Here is a 22,849-nt window from a genome sequence, read left to right as displayed (position 1 = left end):
GCCTTACGCGAAGCACGTGAACGCGGCCACGGCCGCTGCGCTCCCTCCCGAGCTTCCTCCGGCTATCAGCCAGTCTGCATCCTCCTTCTCACCGTGGGGCTTCTGCTTCCTCTTCTCTCTGTACTGCTTTGAATAACTCCAGGGGTTTTTAACTGGTCCAAAGACACCATCTGTGCTTCCAGATCTGAGATGAAGAAGTAAAGCCAGATACTTACTAAAACTTTCATATTATGAGAAAATGTCATCCTTTGATTATTTGCTTCTGACACTGTAAACTGAATTGGAAAATGGAGGAAGCCTGCGTAGGGGTAGCTTTCTTAATTAGATGGCGGAGGATGAAAAGTAAGAGCATTTGTGATAGAAAGCAGAGAAAACTAGTCTGCTAAGAAATGATTTTTATCCCAAATGATCATCTAATTCAGCTTAAGATGATTTCCCTTGTAAATTAAGGTCCTCCAGCTGAAGAGTGTAACAAACATTCAGTCAATACAGAAGTTTTTTGAAGGAATCCCTCTTTTAATCAGAAGTTTTTTAAAAAAGCATTATTTAGGTGGATGCTAATAACTTATTTTTTAAATTTTGAAATACTTTCAATCTTATAGGAAAATTACAAAAATAAGAATACTATGAAAAGCACTGTATACCATCCACCCAGACCAGCCTGTTGTTAACATCTTACCTCAATTGCTTTTCCATTTGTGTGCTCTGTGTGTATGTTTGTACAGACTCACATTTTTTTTCTGAACCATTTAAGGGCAAATTATATTGCCAGGACTCATTACTCCTAAATACTTTAGAATGCATTCAGTACGTATTTCCTAAAACTAAGGGTATTTATTCTCTTATATAGTCACAGCACAGTTATCCATCACAGTAAATTTAACATTAATACAACACTTTTATCTAATTTAATGTACATAATCCAATTTTGTTGGCTGATCCAAAAATGTCTGTTACAACATGTTAAGCCCTCCCAGTACAGGATCAGGACTAAAGTCGGGTTCTGCATTTACTTTTAATTATCTCTTATGCCACTTTTTTTTCTTCACTTTTTTAAGTCATTCACCAGCCAATGAACATTGAGTTATTTATAGTTTTTGGCAATTTGAATAAAAGCCACAATAAATATTGTACTGAAATACTGTACGGTGCTTTTGTGTAAACCCAATTCTTCATCTCTTGGGTAAATATTGAGAACTGAGATCGCCGGGTTATATGGTAAGTACATGTTTAACTTTAGAAGACACTGCCAAACTGTTTTCTAGAATGGGTGTAGCATGTCGCATTCCCAACCTGCTTGAATGAGAAATGCAAGTGCTCTGCATCCTGTCAGCACTTGATATTGTCACGTTTTAAGCTAGTCTAATAGGTGTAAGTATCTCGTTGTGTTTTTTTTTTTATTCATTTTAGAGAGGAGAGGGAGAGAGAGAGAGAAGAGACAGAGAGAGAGAAGGGGGGAGGAGTAGGAAGCATCAACTCCCATATGTGCCTTGACCAGGCAAGCCCAGGGTTTCGAACCGGTGACCTCAGCATTTCCAGGTCGATGCTTTATCCACTGCGCCACCACAGGTCAGGCTCTCGTTGTGTTTTTAATTTTCATTTTCCTAACGACTAATGTCAAGTGTTTTTTATGTGTTTATTTGCTAACTGTATATTTTCTTTAATGAAATGTCTGCTTACATTTCCAACCCATTAAAAAAATTAAACTGAGTTGTCTTATTATTGAGTTGGGAAAGGGTCTATATATACTGGATACCAGTTCTTTCTCAGATATATGTTACAATATTTTCTCTCAGTCTGTATTTCTAAGTAAAGAAGTTACTAATTTTAATGAAGTGCAATCTATCAATTTTTTATTTTATAAATTGTATTTTATATGTCCTAAGACAGTGGTCCCCAAACCCCAGGCCACAGACCAGTACCGGTCCGTGGGCCATTTGGTACCGGTCCGCAGAGAAAAAATAAATAACTTACATTATTTCTGTTTTATTTATATTTAAGTCTGAACGATGTTTTATTTTTAAAAAATGACCAGATTCCCTCTGTTACATCCATCTAAGACTCACCCTTGATGCTTGTCTTGGTCACGTGATACATTTATCCGTCTCACCCTAAAGGCCGGTCCATGAAAATATTTTCTGACATTAAACCAGTCCATGGCCCAAAAAAGGTTGGGGACCACTGTCCTAAGAAATCCTTACCTAACTTAAAGCCACAAAGATTTTCTACTGTTTTCTTCTATAAGTTTTTTTTTTTTTTAGAGACAGAAAGAGAGTCAGAGAGAGGGATAGATAGGGACAGACAGACAGGAACGGAGAGAGATGAGAAGCATCAATCATTGGTTTTTTGTTGCGACACCTTTGTTGTTCATTGATTGCTTCCTCATATGTGCCCTGACCAGGGGGCTACAGCAGACCGAGTAATCCCTTGTTCAAGCCAGTGACCTTGTGTCCAAGCTGGTGAGCCTTGCTCAAACCAGATGAGCCCGCGCTCAAGCTGGTGACTTCGGGGTCTTGAATCTGGGTCCTCCGCATCCCAGTCCGACACTCCATCCACTGCGCCCCTGCCTGGTCATGCTCTGTAAGTTTTAGGTTTTATGTTCTTGAGCCTCTTTTGGTCTTGAACATTTTCACAGCCTTTCTTTGTTTTTTTGATATTGACATTTAATAGAATGTTTCTCATTTCAGATTTGTCTTTTGTTTCCTTGTTATTACTTTAGGTTACACACTTTCAGCTGGAAAACTGCACAGATGATGGTGTGTTCCTCTCAGGGAATCACATCTGGAGGTTACACCACATTCACTTCACCCTCACTCATGAGACTCACTTTGATCAGCTGTTCAAGGTGATGTCCTAATAACCTACGTTTGAGTTTACTCCCATGGATTAATCCATTCAACATGTATTTACTAAGTGCCAAGACAATGAAATCTGGAGAAAATATCTGCAAATCCCTTGTTTGATAATGGACTTGAATCCAAAATATATGAAAGAAGTCTTACAACTCAATAAGACAAACAATCCATTTAAAAAAGGGTGGAGGGCAAAATATTTGAATAGATTCTTCATGGAAGAAGGTATATGGGTGGCAAAATACATGATGTTTAACACCGTTAGTCATCAGGGAAGTACAAACTAAAACCAAAATGAGATATGACCATATACCTAGTAGACACCAGAACATTATCTCACAGAGGGACTGAAAAACTGGCATTAGAGTCCTCAATAAAATCACCTCACTACTTTTAGGAAACTACATAATGAAATTAAAGACATGGATGGAAGAAATACAGGAGAAGAGAATTTTAATTTTACTTACCCCATAGCAAACTCATCTAAGTTTGTTTTTCCCATTAGTAGAGCTCCCTGATCCAACAACTTCTGAACTACTGTGGCATTATAAGGTGGTACATAACCTGAAAAAAATTATTTTTATTACAGAAAAGAAAACAACATGTAAATCACACTGAAGAAACAAGATTTTAAACTGCAATTAAGTAATTTTATTGCCATATGTTAATTATTCCTAATTTGACTAGTAGGTTATACAATACTTTCTTCCAAAAGTTAATTTTTTCTACTGCTAACCACTATATGGTTTCCAAAGACAGTCTATATATTCACTGTTTCTATCATGTAAAAACATTGACTTTAATGGTTAGTACTGCAAAATACTGAATAACAGAGATATACCCAATTCATTTGAAACTAATCACAAATCATATTTGGTTCATTATACTTGACTTTTTCTTCTCAGATGATGCTATACTACAGTAATTTTTATTCATTTCCAGTCAGAAATAGATTCTTACTGTCAATGAAAATTTTCTCTACCTAGTATATATTTCAAAACAATTAACAACAGTCCTATGAGAGGAACCTGAAGCACATACCTAAGAATATTACTTTTAGCATGCAGTATTCTGAATGACCCTTTGCTATTTCATTTTCTTCATAGGATCCAAATATCTTGATAAACATGATTTCTTTTTGACTTACTAAACTGTATCAGTAATAAAACTAAGCATCACAATACTCAGATAAGTATAGTGATATAAAAGGTAGAGGAGTCAGAAAATAAAAAATAACAGAACAGTAGATGCTAATAAATCCACACACCATCCTGAAGAGGGGTAATGGCAGCCACTTCATACCTATTCCCACGTTATCTGGAAGTGGGAATTAGAGGTCATTAAGTGTGTTTGTGGTGTTCAGTTATTGAGTCTTTCTAAATAAGACGCTAAAACTTCCCCAGTAAGATGCATCCACTCAGCTGGCCTACCTCTAAAGAATAATTTTGCATTCTGAAAGAGCAAATAGTAAAAAGGTAATAGTCGATCCTAAGTATCTCCTCTGTAGATATAATAAGTCTGAGAATATCTTGGTGCTTTAGTGCCTTTAATTTAAACTGGGCCCTGGCCAGCTGGCTCAGCAGTAGAGAGTCAGCCCAGTGTGTGAAAGTCCCGCGTTCAATTTCCAGTCAGGACACACAGGAGAAAGGACCATTTGCTTCTCTACCATGCCCCCTTCTCCTTCCGCAGCCATGGCTCAAATGGTTCAAGCAAGTTGGCTCTGGGTGTTGAGGATGGCTCCATGGCCTCGCCTCAGGTGCTAAAATAGCTCAGTTGCTGAGCAATGGAGCAGTGGCCCCAGATGGGCAAAACAATCAGCTGGTAGGGGGCCTTGCTGGGGGGGTCCTGGTCAGGGTGAATGTGGGAGTCTGTCTCTCTATCCCCACCTCTCACTTAATAATAATAATAATAATAATTGAAACTGAAAAATTCTTATTTTTATAAAACTATTAATGCTGTGATCTGTGAAACTTTACCTTTCAGCATGTTTGATGCACACGTTGTCTCAATGCCACACGTGCTAAAGTTGTCTTTTACTGCAACAGGAATTCCATCTAAATCCCCCAGTGGGTGACCTGTGTTAGAAAGCCAAAAGAATAGAAGATGTATCTATTTCAAGATATAAAGTCACATTAATATTAGCTGTTATAATAACTATTGGTTCTTGGTAAATATACTTCATAAATAAAATTAGTGTTAGAAATGATTACAGTTGGATGGTATCAGCATCAGACAGCCATTGCTGCATCTTCATTATAACTCATGGCAAGCTCTTTAAATAAGGGAATGTTTTATGTCAAAAGGTTCACTTGCCCATGGAGACTACTACATCCAATTAAACTCTCTAAGGATATAACAATTAAGTATAATTCAAAGTGACTTACCTTTCTTATACCTTTTCCTGGATTCCTCAGCTTGCTGTAAGGCCAGCTCTTCAGAAATAGTTATGTAAGCATTTAGAAACTTGGTCTTCTTGATCAGGGAGAGGCATTTTTGACAGAGCTCAGTTGGAGTAATTTGGCCTTGTTTCAGTGCCACAGAAACCTATAATATATACAATTCAAAAACCCTTTGCTGTGTCTGCAGAAGTTTCAACTATTACACTGATGCAGGCAGATAGAGGGGTTAAGTATAAAATTTTGCAGTAAGGCTTGGATTCAAAACCAAGAAAACCTATAGGCTCTATAGTAGTGTAGTGAACAGGGTAACACTTGGATTAGTTTGAGGATGGGTTGGAGGACACCGCATTCATAGGCCTAGCTAGGTAACTTTGTTTCCAAGTCAGGCTTGAACAAACAAGAGCAACGGTTTAGGTAAACTATCCTGCCCAGGAGTGGAGGTCCAGCACGGTGAAGCACGGGTTAGGGGAGACTGTGCACAGAGAGTACCTTAGCTGCCACACAGGCGGTTCATAGAGAAGAATAAAACATAAAAACAGAGAGAGAGAGGAGAGAGAGGAATGAACTAGACATGGCAATATAGGACTTTATGGCTCTAAATAAATGATCTTTATTATATATCTTTATATCTATTGTAGAATTCAAGCAAAAGACAGTACACTCTGAGCGAAACGCTTAGAAAATATGGGTTCAAAAACTCACACACTTTTCTGAAATCCTGTCTTTGCTGCATTAGGAAGACTGGTGAAGAAAGCATTAAAAAAAACTACTACAAGTGACCAGAACCTATATATTGATAGCAAGTGAAGCCTGAAGTAAAGTGATAATTATTTAATACTCCCTATGTAAGTAATAACTACATACTTACTAGATAAAATAAGTGAATAATAAGTGTGGAGAAAATATGAAAGGAGAGTTGAATAAGACAGATAAGGGGGATGGGGAAGAATACTTATTATTCACCAAGAGTCAGGCACTGTTGTTGCACTATTACTTCATTTAACCCGTAAAACCACCATAGAAGTTAGGTTGGGTTTTTTTTGTATTTTTCTGAAGTTGGAAACGGGGAGGCAGTCAGACAGACTCCCGCATGTACCCGAACGGGATCCATCCGGCACGCCCACCAGGGGGCGTTGCTCTGTTGCATCCAGAGCCATTCTAGCTCCTGAGGCAGAGGCCATAGAGCCATCCTCAGCGCCCGGGCCAACTTTGCTCCAGTGGAGCCTTGGCTGCGGGAGGGGAAGAGAGAGACAGAGAGGAAGGAGAGGGGGAGGAGTGGAGAAGCAGATGGGCACTTCTCCTGTGTGCCCTGGCCAAGAATCAAACCCGGGACTCCTGCACGCCAGGCCGACACTCTACCACTGAGCAAACTGGCCAGGGCCGAAGTTAGGTATTATTAACATCATTTTAGAGATGAAGAAATGAGCTAAGAGAAGTTAATTTTTAAATATATGCTCACAAAAATTAGGGGATATTTTATTGCTTCATTTTGAAATATGAATATATGCTCCTTCACCACTTCTCTCTGCACTACTGGAAGCTTAGTTTGTCCTCACGTTGACTGTTTTTTTTTCACATGTCCTAAATACATCAAGCAACAGGCGTTTGCATTTGGAGGAAAATCTGCAAATGATCTGCTCTCAGCTGTTGAATAAATCATCAAAGCAGTAGTTCTCAGCACTGAGGGTTTAAATGAGAAAAGCTGAGGGAATAGGCCATAGAGAGGATCTAATGCTGATTGATGGACAAGGGGAGGAAAGGACTGCTGTGGGTGGGCTGGGGAAGGCCGGGGGAGGCCAGAGGAGTGGGGGGGGGGTGGCTGGGGCAGGCCAGGGGGAGGCCTGGGGCTTGCTGGGGCAGGCTGGGGAGGCAGGGGGAAGCCTGGGGGAGGCAGGGACAGGCTGTGGGCAGCCTGGGGCAGGCTGGGTAGGCTGTGGGCAGGCCAGCGGAGGTCTGGGGGAGGCCAGGGGCTGGTTGGGGCAGGCTGGGGCAGGCTGGAGGAGGCAGGGACAGGCTGTGGACAGGCTGTGGGCAGGTTGGGGGAGGCTGAGGGAGGCCTGGGAGAGGCCAGGTGCCAGCTGGGGCAGGCTGGGGCTGGCTGGGGCAGGCGGTGGGCAGGCTGGAGGTGGCTGGGGCAGGCTAGGGGAGTCATGTGGGGATGGAGAGAAGCAGCTGGGCTTGCCTTAAAGGAGGTAACCTAGTAACAAGAGGAGATATTTCTGTTCAATGGTTTGTATGTTACAAGAAAGGAGCTGGAGAAAAATAGAAAGACAGCAGTGTATTCTAATACTGTAAATATGGAGTGAGAAGAAAGGAGAAAGTGGTAGGCTGGGTACAAGAGAGAACTAGCAAACACCCAAAGCTAGAGAGACAGAGAGCTATACAGGCAGGCGTACTCCACGGCAAAGTTCTAACGATTAGGAAAATTGTCATTTCTCCTTTGCCTTAAGTCCCCTAATGCCCACTATCCTCAAGCTGCTTTCTGACTTGTCAACTGGGTAGGGGTTTCAGTCGTAAGTAATGAGATTGCTAAGAAGTACTCACTTTAAATGGTGCTGATCTTTGTTAGGACCATATTTTAGGTAATTCCAATTTGAGAAAATCAGGAAGGGAGTCAGAGAAGAGAAATGAAAACAAAGATGCTAATAAGCTACATGAATTGAGCATAAGGAATGTGAGATATAAATAGTACAGTTCTCCCTGCCTGGACCAAACCAAAGGAGTCATATATGAAAACAGGATGAAGTTAAGTAAAGACTTCTTGTTAAAAAAACAAATTCTCTCTCCCTGGCACTTCTTTCCCCTGATGGAAATTCAGCTCTCCTCCAGGCCACTGCTTCTCCTGAAGTTTACTCCGGGGATGGCTGTTTTAGCTCCTACCACCACGTACCAGGGTCCAGAGCAGGGAGGAACGAGGAAAGAACGAGCATGCAGGCATCCTCCTAGGTTCTTAAGGCCTTTCTCTCCCCTCTTCTTTCAAAACCCTGGCTCGTCTGAAGCACAGGCTTTGGAGGTAGGTGACTACACTACCCTCACTGGTCTAGTATAGTACCACAGTAAGTCTCCCTGCTACTCCTTTTCATTCACTGAAGATTTTAGTGGCTAGCACATGGTCATCAGCTTTTTTTTAAAGTGAGGGGAGGAGAGATAGATTGAGAGACAGACTCCCACATGCACCTCAAGCATGATCCACCTGGCAACCCTGGTCTGAGGCTGATGCTCAAATCAACTGAGCTATCCTGAGCACCTGAGGCCAATGCTCATACCAATGAAGCCACTGGCTGTGAGAGGAGAAGAGAGAGAGAAGGGGGAGAGGAAGGGGAAGACAAGCAGATGGTCACTTCTAATGTGTGCCTTGACTGGGGATTGAACCTGGGACTTCTGCAGTAATCCTTACTATGGCTCCTGTTGCTATTTTGTTGACTTCAAACTTCAAGTCACATACATTGACACCTGACCACTCAGTTCTTGACCTCACTTTACACAAACTTTTTCTTCACATCACTCCAGTGACTAACTTACATGTTCAAAGCCAGACTACATCAATCATTACCAGTATCTGTATAACCTCCCAAACCTCAATTCTAGTTATCCCCTATCTCCTGTCCCAAAGCTCATTTACTCCACTACCCACACAGTTAGAAAGAACATGGGGCCCTCAAGTCTAAAACCACAAACAAACAGGTTCTGCCAACAAACAATGAGGTCCCCAAGACATAAGATTAAACCACAGCTCTGGCTGACACTTTGATTTCAGCCCTGTGACACTCTAAGCAAAGACCCCAGGTACTGCCTTCCTGAACTCCTGACCCACAAAACTTTGAGATGGTAAGACTGTATGTGTGTGTTTAAGATTATGCTATTAATATTTTGAGCTGAGTGGTATATACTAATTATGCAGCAATACGAGGAATATTACTTCTTGGAGAAAGTAAGGATTCTTCCTCAGGAACCATCCTTCTTAGAAACCAGGTTAAGAAAAATTATAAATGCATATAACCTAGTAATTCTGTCCTTGTAACAAAATTAGTGTTAATAATAGCATGTAGATGCTTTATATTTCACTTAATCTTTATATCCACACTTAGAGGCTGATATTATTTCTATTTTACAGATAAATTAATAAAATTTCAACTTAAAATCACATAGCTAGAAAATAGCAGAGCTGGGATTCAACCAAAGCTGGTCTTGTTTCTAAAGCCCATGCACTGGACCACTGTGATTCTCTAAAATTCTCTATACAAGGGGTGCCAGTATTTACTCCTCTGTAACATTAATGTGTTTCTGTTAATGAAATGTTATAAAGAACATCAAAGGTTCACTTCAGAAAAGGAATGTCTTTTAAAAAAAGTCTTGACAAATGCTCAGAGGATAGGAGAGCCCTTGAAGGCCGAGTGTCTAGTTGACTGGTCCTCTCTTTAACAGCCTCATTTAACACTCATGCTTCTGTCTCCATTGTTCTGAAAGACAGCATGTCAAGATCACCAACAACCACATTCCCAAATCCAGCAGTCACTGCTCAGTCCAGCAGCAATCAACATAAGAATGAGAGATCCTTCTCTCTTTGAAGAACTTCTTCACTTGTATTTCAGGACACCAAGCCCTCCTGGTTTTCATCTTACCTTACGGGACATTCCCTCCAAGTTTCTTTTGCTGGTTCTACTCCCTGTTGCCAACCTCTAAATGTTGGAAAGTTGTAGGCCATCTTCTATATTCAACTTCCCAGGTGATCTCATCTGGTCATATAGTTTTAATTATCTTCTATACTTTTGCCAATTTATATTCTCATACCTAGTCTCTTTCTTGATCTCCATACTCCTACAACCACATGCTTAACTGACAGCTTCACTTGGATTATTTACAAGGTACCTAAAAATTACCATGTCCAGAACAGAAATTTTGATAACATGATCCCTTGAGAGTTATTCCCATCTTGATAAATGTTACCATTTCCCCAGTTGCCCCAGGAAAAGCTTAAGCATCCTCCTTGATTCTTCTCCTTTCCTTAATCTCTGTATCTAATCTGTTGGTAAACCCCAAATTAAAAAGCAACACCCACTTCACATTGCTTCTACTCCCACCACCCTATCCATGCCCACTCATCTCTTGCCAATGCAACAGCCTTCAAATTGGTCTTCATTGTTCCTCACTTGCTTTCCTATAGGCCAGCATCAGGGGCACTGACCTCTTTTCCTAGACTGTCAAATAAAAAATGACAAGAGCCAACACAATATAGCCATCCGGTGTGAATGAATCAAAATTATACCTATATTTTTATCAGATTGGCAAAAAATACAGTTTTTGGTGTGCTGCAAAATTTTAGTAGTTTATGTGTGCCATGAGATGCAAAAGGTTGAGAATTGCTGTATAGACCATAATCCGTAACAGTAGCCTGAAGGAGTTCTGTAAATTTTAAACCAGATTATGTCTACAAACTGGTTAACTTTTCAGAGGCTTCCCATTACTCTTAGAATAAAATCTACACTTCTTACTGTGGCCTAAATGTTCTCCACAATCAGGCTCCTGCTCATCTCTAACCTCATCGCCCACTCCTGTCCTCACTCACTTCTCTCTGGGTATGTTTGCTTTGTTGCTATTGCAGAAACATGTCAAGCCTGCTTTTACACCAGTCTTTGCAATTATTGTTTTCTCTGCCGGAAACGCAGTTTCCCCAGATCTTCCCAGGGCTCACCCTTCATGGCCTTCAGATCTCTATAAAATACCTACCACTCAGTCAGAGAAACTTTTCCTGATCACTCTATATAAAACATCCAGCTCCCCCAACTAGTTCTCGCACTACAGCCTGCTTAATTTCTCTTCATAGCACTTAATCTTATGTGAATTTGTATTACTTATTTTAAAAAACATATTTAATGCCTGATTTCCCATAATAATGTAGGTATCATGAGGATAGGAGCTTTTGTCTGTTTTCAGTGCTAAGCTTCGGTGTCTGGAACACAGGGTGCTCAATAAATGTTAGCTGAATGAATGATTAACTGAATTACTTAAAATATGGAATCAATTTTCCCATAGGACAATAATGAAATGGTCTTAGGTTAGACCACCCCCGACCCAAGAAGCCTATTGGATACATAAACTTCAGAATTAATAATATTAGCCTGCTGTCTAGCTCCTACAAACAATGGGGTCATGACACAAAAAAGATAAAAATAAATCTTTTCCCCTTTCTGAATGTACCTGGATAAAATATACAAATAGGAGCTTTACCTCATACTTGGCACTTGAACCCTTTTTAGTGTTTCCTCCACGGGCACCTTCATTGCCCTAGGCCTCCACTTAGGTCCCCCAAATTGCCTCAACAATCCAGTTTCTAGCCTTTCCCCTTAACGTTCTCTCCAGAAAATTTCCCTCTCTTCAATTGATTATCTCAACTAGAGTGTGATGGAGAAAAATTTGATTGAACTATTATAATTTACAACAAAGGATGAATAAATCATAAAGCCTTTCCCGGCATCTTTACATATTTAAAACAGACTGCGTACTAAATCAATCTCTAATTAGTAGAATTTGGGGCAATAATACAATGATGTGGAGAAAATACAGTGGACAAAAGATATATTTTGGGTTGGGAAAATAACCACCAAATAATGTTTTGCACACAGTATCAATAGATAATTGTTAAAGGCGTGATTGAGAGCAATCATGCCAAGGCAAACTCCTGTCAACCCCTGCGTCAGTTCCCTTAAAAGTTGTTTCTCACAATGGCTCACTCAACAACATGAGGAAGGGGTGGCACAAAAAAGGTGGAGGTAAAGGGGCTAAGGACAGAAAAAAGACCATATTTTCTCAGTTGTATTTCATTTTAGTTCTTTTTTGAGAGAGAGAGAGAGAGACAGACAGACAGACAGAGAGATGAGAAGCATCAACTTGTAGTTGTAGCATTTTAGTTGTTTATTGATTGCTTCTGATACATGGGGGTGGAGGGCTCCAGCAGAGCCTCTAACCTCTTGCTCAAGCCAGCGACCTTGGGCTTCCATCCAGCGATCTTGGGATCATGCTGATGATTCCCACGCTCAAGCCCGCAACCTCAGGGTTTTGAACCTGGGATCTCAGTGTGTCCCAGGTCGACACTACCCACTGTGCCACCACCAAACAGGCCAGTTGTATTTCATTTTAAAACAAGTTTTCAGTTTGTTCTCTCGAGAACAAATAGAATTCTTCACTGAAAGGCCAGATGCAATTAAAATGATAAAACAATAATTATTCGGGAAAAAAAGATTTAAAGCCTGTGAGCTTAAAAAGTTCTCACAACTCACAGCTTTCTAAAAGGCTGCCAGCTGGGAAGAAAAGTTTTTCAGGTGCAGACAGAAGGCAGGATAGGTCCTCAATCCCTATTTACCCACAGAATCACCTGGAGCCTTGGTTAAACCATTTACTCTGGGCCTTACCACACATATCTACCTCCCTGGGACAGGACTTAGTTTTGTTTTGTTTTTTTGTATTTTTCTGAAGTTGGAAACGGGGAGGCAGTCAGACAGACTCCCGCATGCGCCCAACCAGGATCCACCCGGCATGCACACCTGGGGGCGATGCTCTGCCCATCTGGGGCTTCGCTCTGTTGCAACCAGAGCCATTCTAGCGCCTGAGGCAGAGGCCATAGAGCCATCCTCAGCGTCCGGGCCAACTTTGCTCCAATGGAGCCTTGGTTGCGGGAGGGGAAGAGAGACAGAGAGGAAGGAGAGGGGGAGAGGTGGAGAAGCAGATGGGTGCTTCTCCTGTGTGCCCTGGCTGGGAATCGAATCCAGGACTCCTGCACTCCAGGCCGACGCTCTACCACTGAGCCAACTGGCCAGAGTAGGGCTTAGTTTTAGGGAGGGCCAGAGGTGATTCTGATACCCGTGGGCCTGCAGATTATCGTATTTCCCCATGTATAAGACGCACCTTAATTTTGCAGCCCGAAATTTGGAAAAAAAAATGTATTACATAAAATTATTAAACTCAAGTTTTATTCATCATAAAATTCATACAACTCCTCATTACTGTCAAAACTCCCATCCAGCCTGACCTGTGGTGGCGCAGTGGATAAAGCGTCGACCTGGAAATGCTGAGGTCGCCGGTTCGAAACCCTGGGCTTGCCTGGTCAAGGCACACATGGGAGTTGATGCTTCCAACTCCTCCCCACCTTCTCTTCTCTGTCTCTCTCCTCTCTTTCTCCCTCTCTGTCTCTGTCTCTCTCCCTTTCTCTCTCCTCTCTAAAATGAATAAATAAAATTAAAACAAACAAACAAAAAAAAACCCTCCCATCCATTAGCTGGTGCTCATCTGTCTGACGACAAATCACTGTCTTCAACTATGAGCGCAAAAAGAAGCACAAAAAAGCAGGAAATGCAAGTAAAAAAGCAACAACCTATAACCACATCCAGTTTTTAGACCCCAAATTTTTGGAAAAGGGGTGTATCGTATACATGGCGAAATACGGTAGTTATAAAGGTTGAAAGCCCTAGGCCAGGAAGCACAGAGACCTGAATTAAAACCTTAACTGCAGCATAAAGGAAGAGAACAGATTCTAGACATAATTTCAAAACGGAATTAACAGGGATTAGTGATTTATTGGATATTACAGATGAAGTAGAATCTTAAAGACAACTATGGTTAACAGTTGTCCCATTAATAAGAGACTGAGATGTTAAGAAATCAGATTTCGGGTTTTTTGCTGTTTTTAAGATGGACGTTGAAAGGTAAGAGGTGGTCCTGTTACAATGATGAAGTCAACTTCGGTTAAACTGAGTTGCGAATGAAGAGCCAAAATCATTAGTTTGGCTTTTGCTAGGAAGAGTTGCTGGGCTCCCTAAAACTGCATTAAACGAGTGTCAGGGGCAGAAGAGAGTCTTAAGGGGACATGCAAAATCCACCCCCAGCTCCGCGGTACAGAATTCTCCCCTGCTGAGGTCCTAACTCCAGAACCTGTACAGAGAGCACAGCCTAGGGACGCACAAGTCCCAGTCCCCACCCCAGTTCCTGAGAAGGAGGCGGCGAGGCTGACCGAGATGCGTGGTCAGGCCCGGGGACCCCATGTCCACGGAGTCCGCGAATCTTTCCGACCTCCCTGGGACCTCAGCAGCTAATCCCACTCACTTCTCGGAGCGTCCGGCCCAGCATGGTCTTTGTGCCCAGCCTGCCACCACACGGGCCAGGTGACGAGCAGGAAAACGAAAGGTCAATAGACGCTGCGGGGACTACATGGGCGCAGCCATCTCTGTTCGTCACTGAACCATTCAGCACCGAGTCCTTCCATTGGCCGGATTGCAGCCCTGGGAAATGATCTTGGCACGCGATTGGCTGACGCCGCGAGGCAAGTCCGGCGGCGAGGGAGAGCGGGTGGAAAGGGGACTCCCTGCTTGGGTCCCGCCAGCGGTCTGGCAGCGTCTGCTTCTCTGTGGCGTTCGGTTCGTGAGCGGAGTCAGTCGGGCCCGCTGAGTGCGCCCGGGACGGGGCAGAGTTCTGGGGTTTTGATTTTAGTTTTGTTTTTAAGGGGAGAGGGTGTCAGCGGGGTGGAGAATGGACAGAATACTGCCTGGACCATTACTTGGAGCATTTCAGGTGCCAAGAGCCATCTGATTCCATATTCTTCTTCCTTCATTTGCTCCATTAGGCTGACTTCACTCTTGAATTCAGTTTTGAAATCAGCCAGTGTGTTTGGCAGAATCTGACCGAAGTCGGGGGTGACGGTTTAATTAGGGCATGCAACTCAATCGCATGTTTAAGATGGAATTTCTGAAGACGTGTGTACTTAGAAGAAAAGCATGTACTACGGTTTGCTTCTGGAGAAGTCAAGTTATACAGAAGCCTTCAGTTAGGAAGATTAGTACTACCTCTCCAAGGAGCACTGTCATGCCCGCTTGGGTGATAGATAAATATGGGAAGAATGAAGTGCTTCGATTTACTCAGAACATGATGCTACCTATCATACATTATCCAAATGAAGTCATTATTAAAGTTCACGCTGCAAGTGTAAATCCTATAGATGTTAATATGAGAAGTAAGTTCGAAAGACATTCCTCATTATATGTATTTTTTTTTCTTTAGAGAGATACTTCCAAAAATTTGAAATTGCAACGCCCAGGGTATACTTTAATCTTTTACAAAATATAAGTATGAATTACTTCCATGCTTCTTTAAATGTACATTGGGACCTGAGAGTTGTGTCCACATCTAACTTTTTGGTATACTGTCCTGGGGATTTTGTGATATTCTGAGGTCCATTCCAGGTTTTAGAGGTATGGTGATGTTTTCACATCAGTTTGGAATTTGCGTTTTTATAATAATTCTTTGCCCTCTCACTGTTCACAGCTTTCTTTATTGGTCCAGTGGACAAAGCAGAACAGGATGCCAGGATATGGACACAGTACTTTCCTCCTTTTTGCTTTTGCATTTTGCCTCAGTTAAAATACACTTTTCTTAATCCTAAATGGAATAATGTTATCTTAATTTCTTCTGGAATATACTGACAAAGATTGGAGAGCACTGTGATTTCTTAAATATATACTATGCAATTATAGTATATATTATACTATACTATGCTATACTATACTATATACTTTTACATAACTCTTTGCTTTCTGGTTTAATAAGATAGCTGAGTCCTCATACGTATTTCTGTATTCAGTCTGTTGCAATATGTTATTTGAAGTGAAGAAAACCCAGCCTCACATGGATAGTTGGGGGGGGGACCTCTTAGACTCTTCTAAAAAGATTTTAGGGATGTAGAAACATGGAGAACAGCTGGATTAGGACTTCACCAGTTTCACTGTCTTAGTTCTTTGACTCTGATACATTTTTTTTTTTTTCCATTTTTCTGAAGCTGGAAACAGGGAGAGACAGTCAGACAGACTCCCGCATGCACCCGACCGGGATCCACCCGGCACGCCCACCAGGGGCGACGCTCTGCCCACCAGGGGGCAATGCTCTGCCCATCCTGGGCGTCGCCATATTGCGACCAGAGCCACTCTAGTGCCTGAGGCAGAGGCCACAGAGCCATTCCCAGCGCCCGGGCCATCTTTGCTCCAATGGAGCCTTGGCTGCGGGAGGGGAAGAGAGAGACAGAGAGGAAAGCGCGGCGGAGGGGTGGAGAAGCAAATGGGCGCTTCTCCTGTGTGCCCTGACCGGGAATCGAACCCGGGTCCTCCACACGCTAGGCCGACACTCTACCGCTGAGCCAACCAGCCAGGGCCTGACTCTGATACATTTTTTAGATTTATTTTTTATTTTTTTTATTAAGTGAGAGGAGGGGAGGCTGAGAGACTCCTGCATGCGCTCTGACCAGGATCCATCCGGTAAGCTGCCTATAGGGAAATGCTCTGCCCATTTAGGGCCTTTGCTCTGTTGCTCTGCAACTGAGCTATTTTTAGTGCCTGAGGTGGAGGCTCCAGGAGCCATCTTCAGTGCCCAGGGCCAACTCACTGGAACTAATTGAGCCATGGCTTTGGGAGGGGAAGAGAGAGAGGTGGGGAAGAAGAAGGAGTAGAGAAGCCGATGGTCGCTTCTCCTGTGTGCCCTGACTGGGAATTGAACCCAAGACATCCACACACCGTGCCAATGTTCTACCATTGAGCCAATTGGCCAGGACTGACTCCAATTTTTAATGCTGCTTTTTTCTTTTTTAACTTAGTGAATATATCTAGTAGCAACTAGCTGTCTAATATAGCAGCCTCTAGCCACATGTGACTATTGAGCAACTGAACTATAGCAAGTTGAATTGAGGTGTGCAGTCATTTTAAAATACACACCAAATTTAAAAGACAGTGAGCAAAAAGAATGTAAAATGTCTCAGTAATAATTTTATATTGATTACATAGTAATCTGATTGTATTTGGATATAATAAGTAAAATATTAAAAATTAATCTTGTTTATTTTTTAGTGGCTACTAGAAAAATTTAAATTATATATGTGGCTTGCATTATATTTCTTTCAGACAGTGCCAATCTATACAATGTAAGGAATAACTATGACACATTTTTTTGTGGGGAAAATTGAACTCTTAAAGTGTTTATAACTAGAAAGTTCAATTAAAAAGGAAATGAAATGATTTACTATAAATTCCAAATCAACATTTGTACAGCACATCATCAACTACTGTTTAGGGTAACAGTTTCATTATAAAGTTGAGAAAAACATCAATGAGATGAACTGGGAACTTAACTCTTGTTTATATCAATTAGGCTATGGGAAAATTGGTTTGATTATACATCATTTACTTAAAATTGCAGAATGTAGCCATGATTTTAAGTGATAACTTAGTGTATTCTTTTTGTTCACTTTGACTTAATAATTGAGTTGAATGTATTGTTTATTTCATTTATATTGGGCATGAAGATAATTTAGTCTTTATAGGGTGCCTTAAAGTAGTTGGTTTATATCTAATGATCAGTGTTTATACCCAATGATCAGTGAGTATAAACTCTGAAGTTAGATACCGTACTCTGTCAACTACTACCTGTTTAGTACTTCACATATGAAGTTATCATGCAGTCATTATTTTTATGGCGTGTTACATTTTCATTCTAATTTAAGATTACAAACTGAAATTAGCAGTATTTTATCCCTGGGCAATTTTTGCATTTGTCTTCATTTAGATCTGTTAACTTTCATTTCTTTGAATTCACATGCATAATTTGTATTGTGTGCATTTCAATTTCAGTAGAATGGCTGGGTCTGGACTTTCTTTGCTGCTGTTTACTGTATCTCCCCATGTTATAAGACACTCCCATGTATAAGGCGCACCTTAATTTTGGGGCCCAAAAATTTGAAAATAATGTATTACATAAAGTTATTAAACTCAAGTTTTATTCATCATAAAATTCATACAACTCCTCATCACTGTCAAAACTCCCATCCATTAGCTTGTCCTCATCTTTGTCTGATGACAAATCTCTCTCTTCAAGAATAAGCACAAAAACAAGCACGGAAAAAGTGGGAAATGCAAGTAAAAAAATCTACAACCACTGTATAAGATGCACCAGATTTTAGACCCCAAAATTTTCTTTAAAAAGTGCTTCTTGCATCTTATACATGGGGAAATATGGTAATAATAAAATACTGTAGCACATTTTATATTTATAAAGTACTCTTTTCTGTGTGTGTGACAGACAGAGAGGGACAGATAGGGCCAGACAGGAAGGGAGAGAGATATGAAGCATCGATTATTCTTTATGGCACCTTAGTTGTTCATTTATTGCTTTCTTATATGTGCCTTGATGGGGGGACGGGGCTACAGTAGAGCCAGTGATCCCTTGCTCAAACCAGCAACCTTTGGGCTCAAGCCAATGGGGTCATGTCTTTGATCCCACACTCAAGCCAGCGACCCACACTCAAACTGGTGAGCCCTCCTTCAAGCCAGCAACCTGGGTCCTGCATCCTAGGTTGACGCTCTATCCACTGCACCACCACCTAGTCAGGCTCATAAATTATTCTTAAGACATCCTAGTTTTTTTAAATGATTTGACTGGGTAGTATTATTTGCAAGTTACTGTCTTTATTTCCTGCTCATGGATTTTTTTTTTTTTTGAGAATGTGTGATTGTTGTTGTAGGAAGTGTCTGAAATGGTAGCTTGGGGAAATAAATAATGAGAGTAGAAGACTGTAAACTAAGAAGTAGTTATTTCCCTTGACAAGAAAGCAAGGACATGGCTAGTTAATTTTGAAAGATCAAAGTAGGCTGTTTTTCTGGAGATGACCACTATTGTTGGACATAAAAGCATAAGTTATATAAATGGCTAAAGAAATTAATTATTTTATTTAGTTTTTAAAATGTTTTATTCCCATCCCCCACCCCTTTGGCAACCATCAACTGATTCTCTATATCTCTGAGTCTGTTTTGTTTATTCATTTTTTTTTTTAGATTCCACATATAAGTGAAATCATATAGTATTTGTCTTTGACTTATTTCACTTAGCATGATACTCTCTGGGTCCATCCATATTGTTGCAAATGGCAACATTTCACTTTTTATTGCTGAATAATGTTTCATTGTGTGTATGTGTATTGTATCTTCTTTATTCATCTATTGATGAACATCTAGGTTACTTCCATATCTTGACTATTACTAATAATGCTGCAATGAACATAAATAATTTTAAAATTAAAAAAGTACAGCCTGTGACATCATACCAACAGTTTGATTTCTTTAGATGGAATTAGAGTCTTTGAAACTGATGACATATTTATAATTTTCCAAGTCATTCCAACTGAGACCCAGTCAGACTGGCTACCTCTAACAATGGGATGCAGTTCCTAAGGGCCCCATTCATGTGTGTCATTCTGAAGTAGGGTCTCAGTTACTAACTGCCAGCTGCATCTGGATTTGGAGTTAGTGTAGCTAGGACCAGTGAGCCAGAGCTACTTGGTTGATACATAAGTGACCAAGAGAACTGTCTGAACAACCTTGTCCTGCAGGTCTGTGCCTCAGAGAGGACGAAGGCCGTTTGGCAGCTCTAACACAGTCACTGAAATGTGATACGGCTAAATGCCCGGTTCTGTAGCTTAAACTGCATAGGGATTTCAGTGAATAATTGTTTGTGTGTTTTAATGGTGGAAATGGAAAGTAAGACAGGAAAAGTAAAACGTGACTTTTGTATTTTGTGTGACATTGTTCTTTTTTCTTTCCCTGATAGAGTGTACCCCTCACTAGCTAGATGGCATATGTATAATATCAGCATGAGGACTATCAGCTTAGATTTTCTGGGACTATTCCAACTTTAAAACACTTTCTCCCATGTGTCTTAATTTTTTTTTTTAATTAAAAAAACAACTTCTGGCCTGACCAGGCAGTGGCACAGTGGATAGAGCGTCGACCTGGGATTCAGAGGACCCAGGTTCGAAATCCTGAAGTCTCCGGCTTGAGCACGGGCTCACCAGCTTGTGCGTGGGGTTGTTGGCTTGAGTGGGGGGTTGCTGGCTTGAGCGTGGGATCAGACATGACCCCATGGTCGCTGGCTTGAGCCCAAAGGTTGCTGGCTTGAACCCAAGGTCACTGGCTTGAGCAAGGGGCCACTCATTCTGCTATAGCCCCCCACACACACCCGTCAAGGCACATATGAGAAGGCAATCATTGAACAACTAAGGTGCTACAACAAAGAATTGATGCTTCTCATCTCCCTTCATTCCTGTTTGTCCCTATCTATCCCTCTCTCTGTCTCTCTTCCAAAAAGAAAAAGAAAAAGAAAACAACTTCTGCAAGCTATCCACCTGTTCGCATCTCTCCCTATATCATCTACATTTCCTCCTGCTTGTGGATTAACAGTCATTGTTCACATCTAAGGCCACAGTCCCCCTTGGGTTCTTGATTTCATCCCCTCGCACCTACTCAAGAGCATTGTTTTCAGCAATTCTCTCCTGCATCTTCCATTTTTTTCTTTCTACTGGATTATTCTCATTAGCATACAGACTGGCTGTTATTTCTCCCCTCTTAAAGAGGGGGAAAAGCACTCAAAAATCCTCAGTTACATCCCTCTACTCCTCTGCTCCCCTTTATAGCAAGACTATTTGAAAGAGTTGAATGTTCTGTCTCTCAGTTTCTCACTGCCACTCTAGGCCACAGCGACTGCTCCTATCAAGGTCACCAAAGGCCTCTATATTGTTGGATTCAGTCTTTTGTTTTGTTTTGGTTGTTTGTTTGTTTGTTTGTTTTTTAGGAGCCTATTGGCAGCTTTTGACCTCATTCAAAAAACTATCTTACCTGTCAGCAGCATTTGGTTTTTGAACCTCTTCACTTGGCTTTCTGCGCATGTGCTCACTGGCCACGCCTTCTCAGTCTCCTTTGCTGGTTTCTCCTCATCCTTCAGTGCTAATGTTCTGCCCCTGAGAGTGGGTGAGGGGATAGGAGACTTACAGGCTGGTTTAGTGATTCTAGAGCATAAACTGCATGACACTGGAAAGGTCAGCAGAGTGCCGATCTAGGAGAACCTCACGTAGTGGGGAAGTTCTCAGAAAGTTGTGAAGCCAAGGAGACGGTACAGACACTTTTGTGTCTGAGAAACGCCATTTTCTATGTTGAAGCTCTGTAATTAACTGCTTGGGATTTTTGTAAATGGAGTAGCCAATTTATTTGAACCAAAAATATGACCACAGAATGTTTTCAGCTCTACTTAGTTGATATTATGTAAATATTCTTTATAATGAAAGGATATACATAATATAGCAAGTAACTTGATGTAGCGTATTAGAACAGGTAGAGTCAAATGGCTGTTTTTCACTGGGGAATCAATCTATGCACTTAATCCAAAGATGTTCTAAAAATATTTTTTGAGAGGTAGGGACCATTACTTACAGACCAGTGGCAGTATGCAGTATAATTCTGTTCCTATTTATTAGTGTGTTAACTTCAAACAGCTTTAACGTTTATGTTCTTCACCAGACTGGGCACCAAATGACTTTGTTGTTTAAAAAGTTTATAAATGAATAAATTAAAGAAACTGTCCTCAAAGAACAAAGTAAAAATGTAAAAGTGTAAAAGAAAATACTGAAAGTTCTGGAGACAGTTTCAAAATTGAAATGTATACATTTTGAACAATGGTAGCTTTAGTTTAACAAGTTATTATAATTTTCCAAGTAATTTTCTTTGAAAGGAACAGCACTCAGTTGTTTTCATGCTTTCCTGTGTGACAGTAAAAAAAAAATATATATATATATATATATTTATATATATATATATATATAGTTGATTATAATTTACATCTTGAGGATCTGGAATTGTACCTAGCCCATAACCCTGTAGTAGTTTTTAAATCATTCCATTCTTTCGGAAGAAACAGATGAAACTGTATTTTATAGGTGGTTATGGAGCTACAGCTTTAAATATGAAACGTGATCCTTTACATATTAAAACCAAAGGAGAAGAATTTCCCCTGACTCTGGGTCGGGACGTGTCCGGTGTGGTGATGGAGTGTGGACTTGATGTGAGATACTTCAAGCCCGGAGATGAGGTGAGCTATGAAATGCTGCTATTCCTTTTCTAAATATACAGACTTCATTTTGCTTCTTTTGGAGTATATTACATATCACTGACCTTTTCTCTTCTTTCCAACAAATATGCTGAGCCTTGGCTGGAACCCTCATTTTCGTGGTTCTGTTCTTCTGTCAAAATAGCTTGACTGTACTCAAGCATTCTAAATCTAGTGCTTAAGAATAGCAAGGCTTTAAAATATGTATGATTGGGACTTTTTTTTTTTTGAAAGAGTCTTTAAGTGATAGTGTCTACCTTATGGCTATAAAATAACTGAAGTTTGGTATAATCACCTGTCACTTGTCACTGAAGCTTTATGTCAAGAAATTAAAGTGAGTTCAGAATAATAGCTAACACTGTTCCAGTTGCTTTTTATAAAATAATTCTTAATCTCTATAAAGTAAGTACAGTAGGCCCAATTTACAGATGGGGAAGCCTAGTTATACAGGGGCCCCACAGCTAATAAGTAGTAGAGCAGGACTCATGCCCCAGAGACTGTTGTTGCTGGTATTCCGAGTATGCAGTCAGCGAATGCAGCAGGATTTACTGGCATCCCCTTCCAATGTGGCTTGCCTTGATCAATCCAGAATTCACTCAGTAATACATTTATATCATGTGAAAATAACTCTTTCAGTTG

The 22,849-nt window shown here is 40.9% G+C and overlaps 2 protein-coding genes across 4 annotated transcripts in view; one reads left to right on the top strand and one right to left on the bottom strand.

The window, feature by feature from the left end:
• The window catches only part of QRSL1 (glutaminyl-tRNA amidotransferase subunit QRSL1), a 35,618-nt gene extending 21,034 nt beyond the window's left edge, over positions 1-14,584 (bottom strand). Inside the window, exons 1-5 of one of the 2 annotated variants that reach the window (XM_066247671.1) lie at positions 14,348-14,584; positions 5,237-5,396; positions 4,829-4,927; positions 3,320-3,416; positions 8-184 (exon numbers count right to left, since the gene is read on the bottom strand). In XM_066247671.1, the coding sequence (XP_066103768.1) occupies positions 8-184; positions 3,320-3,416; positions 4,829-4,927; positions 5,237-5,396; positions 14,348-14,371 (557 nt within the window). In that variant the 5' untranslated portion in view covers positions 14,372-14,584. Of the gene's footprint in view, positions 1-7; positions 185-3,319; positions 3,417-4,828; positions 4,928-5,236; positions 5,397-14,255 lie in introns of both variants that reach the window. The other variant, XM_066247672.1, reaches the window with a different exon arrangement.
• Positions 14,581-22,849, top strand: part of RTN4IP1 (reticulon 4 interacting protein 1) — a 56,236-nt gene continuing 47,967 nt past the window's right edge. The window contains exons 1-2 of one of the 2 annotated variants that reach the window (XM_066247674.1): positions 14,581-14,658; positions 22,041-22,192. In XM_066247674.1, coding sequence (XP_066103771.1) covers positions 22,067-22,192 — 126 coding nt within the window. In that variant the 5' untranslated portion in view covers positions 14,581-14,658; positions 22,041-22,066. Of the gene's footprint in view, positions 15,252-22,040; positions 22,193-22,849 lie in introns of both variants that reach the window. The other variant, XM_066247673.1, reaches the window with a different exon arrangement.

Source organism: Saccopteryx bilineata, chromosome 12 (genome assembly GCF_036850765.1).
Source record: "Saccopteryx bilineata isolate mSacBil1 chromosome 12, mSacBil1_pri_phased_curated, whole genome shotgun sequence".
In the NCBI taxonomy this organism is placed as follows: domain Eukaryota; kingdom Metazoa; phylum Chordata; class Mammalia; order Chiroptera; family Emballonuridae; genus Saccopteryx; species Saccopteryx bilineata.
The sequence above is the reverse complement of the archived record's forward strand: the minus strand, read 5'-3'. Positions and strand labels throughout refer to the sequence as shown.